Genomic DNA, 16,619 nt, shown 5'->3' on the forward strand with positions numbered 1-16,619 from the left:
ATTAGAAACATAGAAACATAGAAAGGTGACGGCAGAAAAGGGCTACAGCCCATCAAGTCTGCCCACTCTACTGACCCACCCCATTAAGTCTGAGTGCTGCTCGACCCACGTAGGGATCCCACTTGTACTTATGATGGGCACTCAGAGGTCACCTTAAAATGGAACCAGTCCAGGAACCATTTTAATGAACAAAAGTGAGACCCTGTGCCCTCAAAGAACTAAGTTTTGCTCACAAATGTGATATAAAGGGAGAATGCTTAATGCTCCTTATGTGCAGAGACCCAGCTCCGCATTTAGGAATTTGAAAGCTTCTCAAACAAACTTCAGCCAGCATTTCTCTTTTTATGCCCTGACAGCTTTTTCCTGCTCTTTTTGTGTCTGTCTTAATCGAGTTAGTCTCTACTGGGCTGGGGTACCATATTTGGACTTTGTTTCTGATATTTAATACGTGGTTCATGATGTTGTACTCTTATAAATGTAAAACAACAGAAAAACAAGCTCCCGGTGCAGGTGATCGAGGCAAACAGTGTGCAAGAATTTAAGAGCAAATGGGATGCCCATGTGGGATCCCTTAGAAGGTTAAGCTAAGGAAACCTGTCATCAGGTGTGGGATCCCTAGGATAGTAGACTTGGGGGTGGGTCAGTAGAGTGGGCAGACCAGATGGGTTAAAGCCCTTATCTGCCGTCATCTTCTATGTTTCTATGTTTCTAATTGGATGACGATGCTTTATTAAAACTATTAAAAACCAGAAACAAAGTCCAATTTCTTCACATCATATAAGTGGTACAATCCAATCAGATGCAGATTTAAATGACCACGGGACCCAGTGCAGTCAGTGTTTCAGCTAAAGCTAACCTTCTTCAGGGTACTTAAATAGAAATATAATTGTATGTAAATCCAGTGTGTGAAAAGCCACAAACAGTCAGATGTGTATAAAAAGGTGTGCATAAAAATAAGTAGAAACTGATAAAATACGTGCAAAGCAAAATAATAAAGTTAAACCTTCAGAAACAACCAAAGAAAGAAAAGTTAATAAGGGCTAAATGTAATGGAAGCCAGTAAATATATAATACTTTAGTTACCTCAAACAACCCCAAAGCAGTTTATTTGTAGAAATGATTCATGTTTTAGTGCTGTATTCTTCATGGAAAATTAAATATCCTTTTAAAATATTACAGATTGAACAAATTGAGCAGGGAGCTCCAGGAAAACTAAAGGTTACAGCTGAGTCTTCAGATGGCTGTCAAATCACCGAGGAGTACAATACGGTAAGTTATTCCTTGCATCAATAAAGTGATGTGCATAAAATCTAGAAAACACTAGAGGGCAGTATTACTGTTTTGAGCATTTCCATGTTCTCCATCTGTCATATACTGTATAGGACATGGTTTATCTTTTCTTAGTAACTAAAGTTATGGAGGGGGCAGTTATGGATAGCCCACACAGTTACAAGAGGCATGCGCACCATCAGATGCCCATCTCTTCTGTTGCTCTTCTGATGTTTGTGTGATTCTGTAGTTTCTTTTTGTATTTCCCAGTATTTCCTTGAGCACTTGGCATATTTGCCATTTGTCTTATTATTATTACTACAAATAATTTGTAATTATAGCTGCGGAAAATGAGGCACAAAAAGATAAACTGCCATGGGGAGGGTAATGCTCTAATAGGGTACCTAGGCGGTCAAGGTTTATCAGCACATATGTTGTGCGTATTTTATAAAAGCCACTGAAGATAGTTTTGAGCAACAAACACTTGGCTTCAGAGGAAGATCGCTCCAAATAAGTCTTTTCCCAGAGCTTCCAATCTTCAGCAGGGCATCTACTCTCTTTCCAAAGCTTTTGTATCCACTGGTTCTCACAACTTAGTCTACCCCCACTGCTTGAAACATGATTGTATCGGGTTGGGTTGATGGACTGTCTGTTAACCCCAAGCCCTGCCAGCTGAAAACACCTAAAGCATAACAATCTATGGCAACAGTGTATGCTCTTCCAGTCACCGTATGTTCAGTATAATAATCAAATATAGTCGGGGCTGGATAAATTCCTCTTATATCCTCAATACTCCTTGATTTTATAGGAAGCCTCAGCCCCACCACTCCACCGCTGTATTATCTTATAACTGCGGGAAGAATTATGTGGTGCCTCATCATTGGCTGTCCCTTCAAGTATTTATAAAGTGTCGTTGTGCCAGTTTTGATCCCATACAAAATAAATACAGGATAAATATCTTGTCTGTATATATATATATATATATATATATATATATATATATATATATATATATATAAATATAAAGTGCTTAAATACTTAGCTCCATATCAGACAAAAACCTGGGAGTCTGACCCTATGTGTTTCGCTCACAAAGAGCTGTATCAAGGGTCTCCCTAAACAATAAACAAGTGTAAAGAGAAGAAAGTTGTAAACACAAACATGTCCAACTAACCCCCCTATATGCAAACTCAACCTCTATTATCTCATATCTCAGACTCACTGAGGTTGCTGCCGTCATCCGACTCCACTTATCTCCACATGCCCCCTGGGTCCCATTCGCTCGAAAATCAGCCAATCAAAGTCATCCATTCGATCTCACAGTTCAAGCCCCTATTTAAGACATGGGGGGAAGCCTCTGCTTGCCCTGGATTGGTAGCATGGAATGTTGCTATTTTTGGGTTTTTGGCCAGGTACTTCTGGATTGTCCACTGTGAGAATGGCCTACTGGGCTTGATGGACCATTGGTCTGACCCGGTAAGGCTATTCTTATGTTCAAAATTTACGGCAGCAAAACTACTTACAAGATTGCCACCATTGTGAAGGTGTTTCATCTTGCCTTCCTTGAATTTTTGTATCTCATAGTTCAGTTTTTCTGCATTTTGATCTGATGTTTCTATGCCTCATGGTAACTCTCATGCTTACTGGGAAGGATGAGGCCACTGAAAAGACAGGCAGAAGGGATGCAGAAGAAATGGACATCTACTGCCTTATTTATCCACAATAGTTTTGATGCTATAAACAATGCACACAGTTGCTCACAGAATCATTGATGTTTTGCAGGTGTTGCTGGCAATAGGAAGAGACCCTTGCACAAGAAAGATTGGCCTAGACACAGTTGGGGTAAAGATCAATGAAAAGTAAGCCAACTCTTCTATGCTTTGATTGTGCTGCTGTGATGTTCGATTGTAATGCTCCGTTATAGAGAACAGAGGAGGCCAAGCAGATTGGGCAAAGAGTTTTATCTTCCATAGTTTTTAGAACATTTCACTTGTGTTGTGATGCTTAAAGGTGTTACCTCTCCAACAAAGTTGGATGATTCTATGTTAACTGAGCACACTATGTTTAGAAAAATAAGTCATTTTTGTGTTATATGATTTTGATTATATTGTGCCATCCTTTTGTTGTATTATATTCAACTAGTCTTATAGCCCGTTACATTAACGGGTGCTAGAATATATGTGTGTGTGTCTGTCTTTATTTTTTTTCTCTCTCCTTAGCCACTTTCTGTATTTCTGTCTGTCTTTTTTTTTTTCCCCTTGGCTGTCCACTACCACCCCTTGCCTGCTCCCCCTATCCATTCTCCCTTCCTTTTACCTCCCCTGTGTCCTCCACCACCCCATCACTGCTCACCTTATCCAGCAGGAGCCCTTCTACCTTTGTTTTACCTCCCCCTGTCCATCATCACCTCCTTCCTGCTCCCCCTGTACAGCAGTAGGCCTGTCTTCATTTTTTTGCCCTCCCTGTCCATCAGCACCTCTTCCCCTGTCCATCAACCCCTTTTCTGCCCCTCCATTTCTGTGTGCTGCAGCATTTCCCTCCCACCCCACTTCCCTGTGCAGTATTTTCCTCCCCCCCATACCTTCCTCCTTAACTCCATGCCCTACCATTCTCTCCCTTCTGCTACCTTTCCTCCTTCAACTTCATCGGGCAGCAGCAGCATTGGTTTTAGGTCTTCCTCTCTGGCAGGTCCTGTCTACTTCATGAAAACATGAAGTAGGCAGGACCCGCCAGAGAGGAAGGCGTGAAGCCGGCAACAGCATTAAATTTTAAACGCTGCTGCTGCCCGAAGAAGCCAGGCCTTAAGCACAAAGCTGGGGGGAGGGTTTTAAAAGGTATTGTGGTGGGGGGGGGTTTGAAAAGCCATCGTTTAAAAACTTATTTTAAAATGCTGTCCGGGTTTGGCCGCGGCGGCCTGCAGCTGCCGACAGCCGCCGCGGCCAACATCTGACTTGGGCCGCCGCGGTCGACATCCACCTCGGGGGGGGGGGAGGGAGAGAGAGAGCTTCGGGCGGCCAGCAACCGCCGCGGCCAACATCCGCCTCGGGCCGCCGACAATATCCACCTCGGGGGGGAGGGAGAGAGAGAGCTTCACGCGCATGTGCACTCCTACTTGCGGTGCCCTACAGCTCACAGAAAACAGGCGCATGCAGGTGGAAGTGCGCAAGCGCGGCCTAGCGTTTTATTATATTAGATGAATGTCAGGTCCAAATTAACATGAGCCTGACACTTACCCTCTTGAAAATGGCCCCAGTCTAGTAAGGATGAGGTAATTTTCAATAGGCTCCAGTTTGGAAAATGCTAGAAAATTCATACACGTAAACAGGGTTTTTACTTCCTCCCTTGTATATCCTCCAACAGCGAATACTGCAGCATTTTAATTGTTTAACTCGCCCACTAAGGTATTGGTTCAGGCTTTTTGGTCAGTTCAAATAACAATTGTTCCTTTGAACTTGCCACTGCCTTCTTTAGTGTTGCTGTATATTTATATATGCCGAGGAAGCTAAAATTTTGAGACACCTACACTTTATTGCACTGTGGGTTGGTGGGGGAAGGTGAGGGTTCCATGTGTAATTAGTACTTTTCCCTAAAAGCTGAAACTATCCCAAGGCAGGTTGTTAGATTTTCCATGGTGGGGTTTTTTTTTTTCCAGTGTAATGTAGTCTCTTGTGGAAGGTATTGCAGCTCATTTTCCACTGTATAACCATTTTAACATCTTTTATTGCAGAACGGGAAAAATCCCTGTTAATGATGAAGAACAAACCAATGTGCCCTACATCTATGCCATTGGCGATGTGTTGGAGGGTAAATTGGAACTCACGCCAGTGGCAATCCAAGCAGGTAGATTACTGGCACGGAGGCTCTATGCAGGATCAACCATAAAGGTACAAGAATTACACGGATATCATTAAACCTATTATATCTTGCTTAAGACAAGAAATCTTTAATAAGAACATAAGAATTGCCATACTGGGACAGACCGAAGGTCCATCAAGCCCAGTATCCTGTTTCCAACAGATGCCAACCCAGATCCCAAGTACTTAGCTAGATCCCAAGTAATAAAAAGATTTTATGCTGCTTATCCTAAGAATAAGCAGTGGATTTCCCCAAGCCGTCTCAATAATGGCCTATGGACTTCTCTTTTAGGAATTTATCCAAACCTTTTTTAAACCCCACTAAGCTAACTCATTTCACCACCCCACCAAGTTTATTTCATTGAGGCAAGAACCTTAGTTACAGTGGAAGAGTGCACTGTAATTGATGGATAAGTCTGCTCATAAAGTGGACGGGGCTTGTATACCACCTTTTTGTTGAATACACATTCAAAGTGGTTTACAATGGAGGATTAAGTAACTTGCCCAGAATCACAAGGAACAGCCCTGAGATCAATCCCATGACCTCAGGATGCTGAGGCAACAGCTCTACCACCCTTCCAAACTGTAGCAATGAATATAAGAAAACTATTTCTCAGTTATACCGGGAAGAAAATAGTCGATGGGTGTTCTTCCGTGAGACGTGTGATTTACTAATTGTAGAAGAGGGAACACCTGCTCTCCTTGATGCCTTAAATTCTCACAAAGAGTTCTTCCCTTTTATACAGTTGGAACAATTGTATTAACTAAGCCAATCAATTGTTTGTTAAAAGCAGCAGAGTTTTTTTTACCAGGTTTCAGTTGGTGTAAATCCTCGGGCATGGATTCTGGCACTGCTCACTATCCTACCGTTTTTCTCCGAAAATAAGCCCTACCCCCAAAAATAAGCCCTAGTTGCCAGCAGCAGTGCTTTCCCCCGCGCACCTCTGCTCCCCGCTGACCCTTCCATCTCTCCCTCCCATCCGAACCCTGACCGAAATACCTGGTAACAAACGGCAGCATCGGCAGCACAGGCTGCATCGCAGCCTTCTCATGCCCGTGCATTCTGTGTGCTGCGTTGCTGATGACATCATCAGTGATGCGGCAGAAGAACGCCCGGGCATGAGAAGGCCACGATGCAGCCTGTGCTGCCGACGCTGCCGTTTGTTACCAGATATTTCGGTCTTGCGGGTCGAGGTTCAGATGGGAGGGAGAGATGGAAGGGTCAGTGGGGGTGAGGGGGAGAGGTGGTGGGGGGATGGGAGAGATAGAAAGATGCTGCATGGGAGGATAGGAGGGAGGGATAGAAGCTTCAAGGGTTCTGCTGCACAAGGGATGGGAGAAATGGAAGCTGCAAGGATTCCTTTCACTGCATAGGGGGATGGGAGGGAGGAAGGGAGGGATAGAAAGATACTGCACAAGGGGATGGGAGCGAGGGGAAGAAAGATGTGGCTCATGTGGGGAAGAGAAAAGAAAGAAGAGGAATTGGGGTGAAGGAGAGGAAGGGAGAGATGATCATTGTACATGAAAAAAAATAAGACCTAGTGCCTTTATTGGGCCCCAAATTAATATAAGACAGTGTCTTATTTTCAGGGAAACACAGTATAAAGGCCACCCATCTTGGAGCACCCTTTATAGTGGAATATTCAGTGCCAATTTTTTTTGGTGCTGATTTTTCGGTACCATATCCCGAATCTAGCACTATATCTTCATCTGCTTCATTTATTAAAAGAAAACACACATAATTCACAATGCTTCAGTTAATGACTTTATATTGGACTGGTCTGTACAGGTTTTTTGGAATGTTTTTGTAACGTGTATTTATGTTCAAACAATTTTTATTGATGACCATCAATAGGGTACAAAAAAAATAAACAACAGAACAGGATACAGAGCTACTGTCAAAAGAACCAAAAACCATTATCATCAAATACATTTAAATAACACAAGAATGCAACCCCCCCTTCCTTAACTCCCCCCAGAAAGGTCCCATTTATTTATTTGTGCTTTTTGTTTTTTGTATTGTGTATGTTTCTTTTATTCTTCGTCTTGGAAAAAGGCGGATTATAAATAAATAAACTATATATACTAACAGGGCATCAAATTACCACTTAAATCATGTGAATTTTCAATGGCACTTGCATAGTGGTTTATGAATTTAAAAAAAAAATTTTTATCCCCTATACAGTGTGATTATGACACAGTTCCAACAACTGTATTCACACCATTAGAATATGGTGCCTGCGGTTTGTCAGAGGAGAAAGCCTTGCTGAAATATGGGGAAGAAAACATAGAGGTTAGTGCTTTCATATTGATGGTATTTTCTAGCATTTTGTTTTTACATCCCTTCAAATGTTCCTTTTTCTCCTGAATCTGCTGTCAGCTCAGTGGTGTAGTCAGAGAGGGGGGGGGGGGGGGCAGACTGCACCAGGTGCTGTCTTGGTGGGGACACCAGCACCTCTTCTCCTCTTGGCCTCACCCCCTTGTACTTTAACTCCTTGCCGGTGCGAGCAGCATCTCTAACCTCGGCTGTCCCTCTAAAAGTCGCTTCCTGGTAAATTGAAATCTTTTGGTGGCCCTCAGAGCTTTCTCGTATTCACACAGTGGCCCTTTACATGAAAAAAATATGGAGACCATTAAGGTGAAGTGCATCACATTTTGTTCTCAGTTTGTATAAATAGATGCGTCTCGTTTTCCTTTATTACCAGGTTTACCATAATTACTTTTGGCCTCTGGAGTGGACTGTTCCAGCAAGAGACAACAACAGATGCTATGCAAAGATTATTTGCCACATAAAAGACAATGTAAGTGATTGCAATTGTTTCTAATGTTTGTATCACAGCTTTAACTCCTTAGGGCGAAACATGGCCACGTTGGGTGCTGTTATTTCAGTTGGTCTGCTTTGCGTTTTTGCTACCTGAGCTTGCTTGCAGATCATTGCCTTTTCTTGTGTGGTCAGTGACTTCTGTAGCTCCATACAAGGGCCAACTGGGCATTTGTCAGGTGAAAGCCAAGTGGACATATGCATTCTAATGATGAAATTCCCTATTTAAGAGCTACACAGGCTATAAACCAGCACGATTCTGTCAGGATTTGTTAGGAAATTTCTTTGAAAGAGACTGGCTCATAGTAAACCTTGCCCATTAACCAAACTTCTGTCCTACCCTAATGAAGTAGAAGATTCAGCAAACCAGTCCCCTGATTATAAGAAACCTAGGGGCTCATTTACTAAAGAGTGATAAGTTTTTGCACTTACTGTGCATTAAGAGGGCAGATGCTTACTGCATGGACACCCTGTTGATCGCAGTAGCAGATAACCTGGGAGTATCCATGCTATTTGCCCCTGCATGAAATACTGGGTACAAGCCCACTCTGCAATAAATAAGTTAAACCACAAAGAATTTCTGTGGTGGCACACCCTCTCCACGCCTCTCTGATGCCATCCCCCTGGCTCAAATCTTGCCTCTCAAAGTCTAAAATTCCAAACCCCACCACCACAGCATAAGCATCTCCCCCTCAGAGGCCTCTCCCCCCCTCTTCCCCATGTTGGCACAGTCTTGGGTGGGAGCAGAAGGGGGGCTGCTCCTGTCCAGGCCCACTGGGCCACTGAGTAAGTTTCCAGGGAAAGGGCAATCAGATAATGGGGGTGGGAAACACCGCCACAGAACTTCTTCTGACAGCATTGTTGATAATGCAGCTGCTCCTCTGCACTGTCCCATGCACCATCAAGCATTTTAGCGTGGCCTGGTTTGATAAATGCTCCATAGTATTAGGTCATATAAACATGCAAGAAATATGCCAGACCTTGTCAAGTACATAGACTTGGACATATTTAAAAGGTTGTACACAGTGGCGTACCAAGGGGGGGGGCGTGGGGGGTGGTCCGCCCCGGGTGCCAAGCCCTGAGGGGGTGCTCCTGGTCCGGTCCGGTTTCCCCCCCCCCCCCTGCGCCTGGTGTCGCGTCTGGAAACAGCCTGCAGCAAGATCGCGATGCCAGCGATATTTGCCTGCTTCGGCTGTTTCCTCCGCCACGGTCCCGCCCCTCCTCTGACGTCAGAGGTATTTAATCCTATTGGCTAATAGGAACTTAAATCATTACAGCACAGCCTTGAAAAATGTAAGCTAAAGGCAGTGGGCCTCGTATAAAAAATCTCCCATAGCTGCTAAATTTGTCCCTTATTTTCAACCAATCTAAGGAGCCAAAGTTTTCAGCTGAAAATTCACCTGAAGTTGGGCTTTTAATGTGAATCCTGTCATTCATTTGCTTAGATTTAGGAATATAATAAGTGTCAAGTGCTGAAAGTCAATGCTAAATTCCTAGCTTTTCTCTCTTCCTAAATCTACTTCTGTTACCACCAAGCTTCTAAATTTAGGAGTGTGCATTAGGCATTCAGTCTAAGGCGGTAGCCTAGGGGTTAAAGTTGCTGACTCAGCACCCTGAGCTAGAGGGTTCAATCCAAACCTGCTCCCTGTTACTCTAGGCCAGGGGTAGGTAATTCTGGTCCTCGATAGCCGGAGCCAGGTCAGGTTTTCAGGATATCCACAATAAATATGTATGAGATAGATTTGCATCTCAAGGAGGCAGTGCATGCAAATCCATCTTGTACATATTCATTGTGGATATCCTGAAAACCTGACCTGCCTGTGGCTCTCGAGGACTGGAATTGCCTATCCCTGCTCTAGGAAAATCACTTAACCCTCCATTGTCCCAGATATCCAGTGAGACTGCCAGAACAGAGAGGGAAAATACTTAAAGACTACCTGATTATTCTTCAACAAATTGTAAACTGCTTTGGGTGAATCTCTTCATAAAAAGGTGATTAATAAATAAAGTTAGAAGCCAACACCCTTTAAATATCAGCTTCACTCTCTAGACTGCTCAAAATATGATGTTGTCTTATGTGTCCTAATATCCTATCAGGCTACCCCAGTAAAATGATTTTTTTTTTTAAATTCTTTATTCAGTTTTAACTCTTGCAACAAGTGTACAAAATTCAATCAGATAATTCGTACAAATCACTTGACATTCTAACAATTATTGCCAAATGCATATTAAAAAAGACCCCTCCCCCACCCATCCCATTCATCAGGAATAAACCCATTAAAAATGACATAATACACATACTTTTGCTCGCATTTCCATGGAGGTATTCCTTGGGGGGAGGAGGGAGAGTAGGAGTAGTTAGTCTAGGGAAGGCAGCAATGCATGTAGATCTGGACAGAAAAAAGCAGGTACAAATCTCAACTGGAATTTTTACTTGTGAAATTTTCGTTCTTTTTGAGAATTGGTGCAAAATCCAGGGTAATAATGCCTGCAGACTGCACAGTTTTGAAAATTGCACTATAAATTGGTCATGTCTGTGCATCTGTCTACCTCCCCTTTAGACTGCTGCCTCCTATTATATAGCAGATCGTGCTTCTTAATGCGAGTCTTAGGTGCCACATGATAAAAATTTGAACCAGACACCGAAATGAGGCTATGACAGATTTTTGTGGGTTGTTTTTCTTTTTTAATGACTATTTTTATGAATATTTTAAAATTCTAAGAACATAGGAATAGCCGTACTGGGTCAAGTCCAGTAGCCCATTCTCATAGTGGCCATAAAGGAGCAACATTCCATGCTATACCGATCCAGGGCAAACAGTGGTTTGCCCCATGTCTCATATTTGATTGCTGTGGTGTTTAGGTTTTTTCTTTTGTTCATACTTTTTATTTGCCAGTGACACCCCTCAATGCTTATAATCTCTTCTGTTTTGTTGGATTTTTTGGGTTGTTTTTTTTTTTAAATTTCCTCTGTGGAAACAGACTAGTTCAGTTTAGTTGAAATCTCAAGGATGTCAGAGTATAATATGATGTTACACAGTATTTTTAAAGCTGCCCTACTGCTGACTGACATTGAGCATTTTGATTAGTACATGTAGTCACTAGCTAACTCCATTTCTTGCTTAGTTTCCTGTAGGGAAAATTAATCTCTCATGTTTAATGATATACTTATTACACAGAAATTCACATAACAAACAATAGCCCTCTTTTATGAAGCTGCATTAGGGTTTTTTTTATCGCTGGCCGCTACAGTAAAAGCTCCAATGCTCATAGAAATTCTATGAGCGTCGGAGCTTTGACCGCAGTGGCCGGCGATATAAAACCCTAATGCGGCTTGATAAAAGAGAACTATTGTTAAAACCATATATAAATCCTTTCCTTAACTCTTTCTTCCATTCTCTGTGCGTTGTGTCCATATTTAAATGTGCCAGTATGATGTCTGCATCGAGTTCTGATGATAATCAGCAAAGTGGCATCGCAATTTGCTGATACTAAGATCAGTAGAAGTGAATTTATACTTCCAACAATTATTCCTTCTCATGTGTTAAATAAACTAAAAAGAGCTCGGAATAAATTATCTAAAAATACTAGCACAGTTGCTTTGATACAAAAGAAGAATAAAACTGACTATAAATCTGCAAGATTCACACAAGATTGGTTTCTCTGAGAAAGCTGTCACTATCTTTTCTTTTTTTTTCTGCCTTGATGTATTTGCATTTTGTAAAATCAGCAGTTTTTCAATTTATAGAGTTGTTGATTCCAAAGACTAGGGAACACTTAATGAAGTTACATGGAAATACTTTTAAAACCAATAGGAGGAAATAGTTAAGCTCTGAAACGTGTTGCAGAATACCGCAGCCAAGCTGATTTTTGCTAAACGCAAATTTGATCACGTCTCCCCACTACTTACCAATCTTCACTGGCTCCCAGTACTTTCCAGAATTCATTTCAAATGCTCCTGCCTGGCTTTCAAGATCATTCACGGCATCCTTCCGCCCCTAATCCCTCTATCCTTCCTCGTCCGGACGCCTGCTACCTCCAGATCCGCTCACAGATATAAACTATCCTTCCCTTCTCTACACGGCATGCTCCACGCTGGCAAACTGGGAAGATCCCTCCTCTCCGAAATCACGGGCCTTTGGAACGATCTCACTATCCCGCTGCGGAACCTAGGCTCCCTCCAACTATTCCGAAAACAACTGAAAATCTGGCTTTTCTCTAACATCTCTTCTCCTGTCTACATCCCCTCTATTCATATGCTCTTGTAAATCTTTCTCCTCTCTCTTCCTATATTTTTAAGCTTTGTAAACCATGTCGAGCTCCACTTCCGTGGAGATGATGCGGTATATAAACTTAAGGCTTAGTTTAGTTTAGTTTGTGGTAAGAGCGGATAGTGTAGCTGGTGTTAAGAAAGGTTTTGACAATTTCTTGGAAGAAAAGTCCATAGTCTATTATTGAGAAAGACATGGGGGAAGCCACTGCTTGCCCTGGATCGGTAGCATGGAATGTTGCTACTCTTTGGGGTTCCGGAATCTTGCTATTCTTTAGGATTCTGAATGAAATGTTACTACTCCTTGGATTTTGGCCAGGTACTAGGGACCTAGATTAGCAACCGTGAGAACGGGCTACTGAGCTTGATGGACCATTGGTCTGACCCAGTAAGGCTAATCTTATGTTCTTATCCCAGTTTGTAAAACTTTGTCGGACTCTGCAGTGCTCAAGCTATGTTAAAAGTGATCAGACAGACTTGTTTAACATTCTGTACAGTGCACAGCTGGCTGAAAGGTGCAGCTGATTTGGCTCCCACCATCATTGGCTATTAGGGGCATTTTCAAAACAATAAGATGTACAAAAAAACCCAGCATAAATCAGATGTTTTTCTCACCAAAATGTCCAAGTGCCAATTTTTGAAGCTGACTTTCTGGATGTCTTGTTAGGGCTTCTTAGGCGCTGTGCATCCAGAGTTCGAGGGGGCATGTTGGAGGCGTGTTACGGGCAGGCTGTGGGCGTGCTTAGCACTTGGACGTCTTGTGGTGATAATTGAACATTTCCAAGATGTCCAGGATGTTCTGCATGGGAAAATATTTTCTCCAGCGCTCGGGTCCATTAAACAGAGCTGCTTTCTCAGACCTCTCTTTCTCCACTGCACTGTTGATCCTGGAGAAAAGACTTGTAGACCATGATAACTTTTATAGGACCAGCAGGGAAATTTGCAAAGATTTTTTGAGAGAAGATAAGTTGCTTCTTCAGGAATAAAGGAGAGAGCATGTATACCTTAGGGGTCCTTTTACTATGCTGTATTAGACCTAAGACATGCCTAAGGCAGCTTAAATTGGTTTGCCATGGGACATGCTCAGGTGTCCTGCAGCAATTCCCAAACGTGCATGTGCTAACTGCCCACTAAAAATTATTTTTTGAAGAGACATGTCAGGAAATGGAGAATGGATGTTCCCATGCTAAACAGTTGGCAGATCTATATTAGTATGTGCTAACTGATTAGCGCAGGAATCCCTTACCACCTACAAAATGGATGGTGATAAGTGCTTATACGGTAATATTTTTAATGGCCGCAGGTATCTTCCAATAGGGTTGAGCAATATGAACAAGGAGAGTGATCTGTAATTCTCAAGTTGATCCAGTTAAGCGTTGCACCTGCAGAGAATAATAGGTGAAAGGTTACATGAATATTCAGTTATTCTAAGGCTGTTAATGTATCTTCTAGATTTGTACATAGGATATATGTGAAGTTAATATGAATAAAATTGTGTTTTCTGTTTAGGAACGAGTGCTAGGTTTCCACGTGCTTGGTCCAAATGCTGGAGAAATGACTCAGGGATTTGCAGCTGCAATGAAATGTGGAATCACCAAAGAACAGCTGGACAGTACAATTGGAATCCACCCCGTCTGTGCAGAGGTAAGAGCCCGAGGTTCATGTTTACAGAGAAAATGAGCTCAGAAAGCTAAAGCAAGACCACTATGTCCTACAAAAGAACCCTCCCTTTTTTCATTGGACATGTTTGTATTTATTATATATGATGTATTATCACAGTCCTTCAGTAACCTGAGAGGTAGGATTACACTTCCTCCTCCCCATTCGCGGTTTCGGCAATCGCGATTTCACATATTCGTGATTTTGGGGGGAGGGGAAAAAACCCCATAGTTTAGCCTTTCCCACGGCATCCCGGGCTCACCTGGTGGTCTAGCAGGCTTTCGGGGCAGGAGCAATCTTCCTACGCTCCTGCCCCGTGTAGATCACCAATAGGAAATGGCTGCCATGAGCTCCCGCCATAGTCTCGAGAAACTACAGGAACTCACGGCAGCCATTTCCTATTGGTGATCTGCATGGGGTAGGAGCATAGGAAGATCGCTCCTGCCCCAAAAGCCTGCTAGACCACCAGGTAAAGCCGGGATGCCGGAGGGAAGGCGAGGCGGGGAGTGGGTCAGAGCCGGACCAGAAGATATTCGCGGTATTTCACCATTCGTTGTCCATCTCTGCCCCTATCCCCCGCGAATCTGGAGGGAGAAGTGTACTTAGTCATTGGTGCAAACTTCATGGGTACAGGAGGACCCCATTATTAATAATAATAATAACAGTTTATATACCGCAGGACCGTGAAGTTCTAAACGGTTTACAATGATTAGAAATATTACAGATTGAGTGAATAAACAAAGTTACAGATTGAATGAACAAACAAAGTACAGATTTAGCGACAGGTGGTTCTTGCGCTCGATTGTTAAGGACTAAGATTGAATAGGTTGGTTTCCTAAGTATTTCAGGAATAGATGTATTTTCAGGCATTTCCTGAATTCTCCATAGGTAGTAGGCACAAGCAATTGTTCAGGGTCTTTACCCCATAATGCTGCTTGATGTGCGAGAAGACGTTGATGATGACTTTTAAATTTACAACCTCTAACCGGTGGAGAAATGAAGTTCAGGTGTGAGCTTCGCTTGTGTCTGTTGGTTGAGAAAGAGAAAAGGTCTGTTATGTATTTAGGGGCTAAGCCATAAAGTACCTTGAAGCAAAAACAACCAAACTTGAATTTCACACGTACCTCCATCGGTAGCCAGTGTAAAAGTCGATAGGAAGGTGTCACATGATCAAACTTCTTCAATCCACAAAGTAGTCTAACCGCTGTATTTTGAACCAGTTGCAATCGCCGCATGTATTTCTGGGGGAGTGCCAAGTAGGCGATGTTACAATAATCGAGTTGACTCAGAATAAGGGATTGTACTAGAATTCGAAATGATGAGGCATCAAAGTAAGCTCTGATGGACCAAAATTTCCAGAGGGTATAAAATATTTTTCTGATCAAGGAGTCCACCTGGTCTTTTATGGTCAGGTTTTGGTCCAGTGTTACACCCAATATCTTCATAGTGGGTTGAATTGGATAGCTGAGGTTGTTGATGCACATTGGTGCTTTAGTGTCGAGCGGGTATGGCGCTGCTATGAAAAACTTTGTTTTCTCTGAGTTTAGTTTTAATCTGAATTCGGTCATCCATTGCTCCATCCGATTTAATACTTCTGTTGCTTTGGGGGTGACTTCCGAGACAGAGTTGGTGAATGGGATGATTATCGTGAAGTCGTCAGCGTAGCTAAATAGTTTTATCCCCAGCTGGGATAGTTGTGCACCTAGTGAGGACATGTAAACATTGAAGAGCAAAGGTGATAGCGGTGATCCTTGTGGCACGCCAGATGGATTGCTCCATGTATCTGAGAGATCGTGATTAAAACGGACTTGGTATGTGCGTGATATAAGGAAACCTCTAAACCAGTTCAGTACTTCTCCACTGATTCCGATTGCGTCTAGGCATTGTAACAGAGTCCTTCACTATGTCCAGGGAGGGGTAGTTGGTGTTGAGTTACTATTCTCCATTATTTTACTTGCATAGTAAATGACAGCAGAAGAGGACCAATCAACCCATTCAGACTGGCCAATTTATTTTGTTCATACATCGATGATATAGCCCAGCTGAAAAGCTAGAGAGTCTTACCACTTGTAAGATTTCTCCTAATCTAAGACAGCTCTGTCTTTTTTTTAATTTATAGCCTGTCATCTGGGCCGATGAGCATGCAAAATTCTCTACTTAGTTGATAACTATGATCCCCCATATCAAATTGCTTCCTACTTTGTGAAGGGAGGTTGCTGAAACGTTTGTGTGTAAACCCTGACCCCATCTAGACACTGCTGCTGAAATGGCTTCATCTTGTGTCCTCGATTCTGTGTGCATTAGTTCTCAAAGGGGTCATTTCTGCAGTACAAAAGCTACTGTATCCATAGAGGTTCCTTTAGAAAATGGTCCTCTTAGTCAAAGAATTCAATTCAGCTTCATCTGACTTAATCTTCCTCTGGTAAAATCAATCTGTCTCCTCCAGCTCACTGAAAATGAGCTGCCTCATACTTCTTTCAGAAGAGTATCCATTAATTTTATCACCTCCAAAATGAGATTAATCACATTATGACTGCTAATCACCTCTCTATCAGCACTTTTTAGAAAGAAACTTAAATTGCCTTTGCTAGTCCTTCCCAACCTAGAGGTGACGACTTCAAACGAGATTTATAAAAGTTGTCTCATAGGCCTCCACAACTCGGCTTCTGTGGCCTTGATGGCAAGCAGAGAAATATGGCCTGTTACAGCTCATCTTACATGTGGACCTGAGGCAATGACATAGCAG

The 16,619-nt window shown here is 42.6% G+C and overlaps 1 protein-coding gene across 7 annotated transcripts in view; it reads left to right on the forward strand.

Annotated features, from left to right (window-relative positions):
* The window catches only part of TXNRD1 (thioredoxin reductase 1), a 119,139-nt gene that overhangs the window by 89,422 nt on the left and 13,098 nt on the right, over positions 1-16,619 (forward strand). For all 7 annotated transcript variants that reach the window (XM_033951472.1, XM_033951470.1, XM_033951475.1 and 4 more), the window contains 6 exons: positions 1,180-1,269; positions 3,052-3,128; positions 4,997-5,153; positions 7,309-7,416; positions 7,829-7,924; positions 13,724-13,858. In XM_033951472.1, the coding sequence (XP_033807363.1) occupies positions 1,180-1,269; positions 3,052-3,128; positions 4,997-5,153; positions 7,309-7,416; positions 7,829-7,924; positions 13,724-13,858 (663 nt within the window). The remainder of the gene's footprint in view (positions 1-1,179; positions 1,270-3,051; positions 3,129-4,996; positions 5,154-7,308; positions 7,417-7,828; positions 7,925-13,723; positions 13,859-16,619) is intronic.

This window comes from Geotrypetes seraphini, chromosome 7, assembly GCF_902459505.1.
Source record: "Geotrypetes seraphini chromosome 7, aGeoSer1.1, whole genome shotgun sequence".
Taxonomy (NCBI): domain Eukaryota; kingdom Metazoa; phylum Chordata; class Amphibia; order Gymnophiona; family Dermophiidae; genus Geotrypetes; species Geotrypetes seraphini.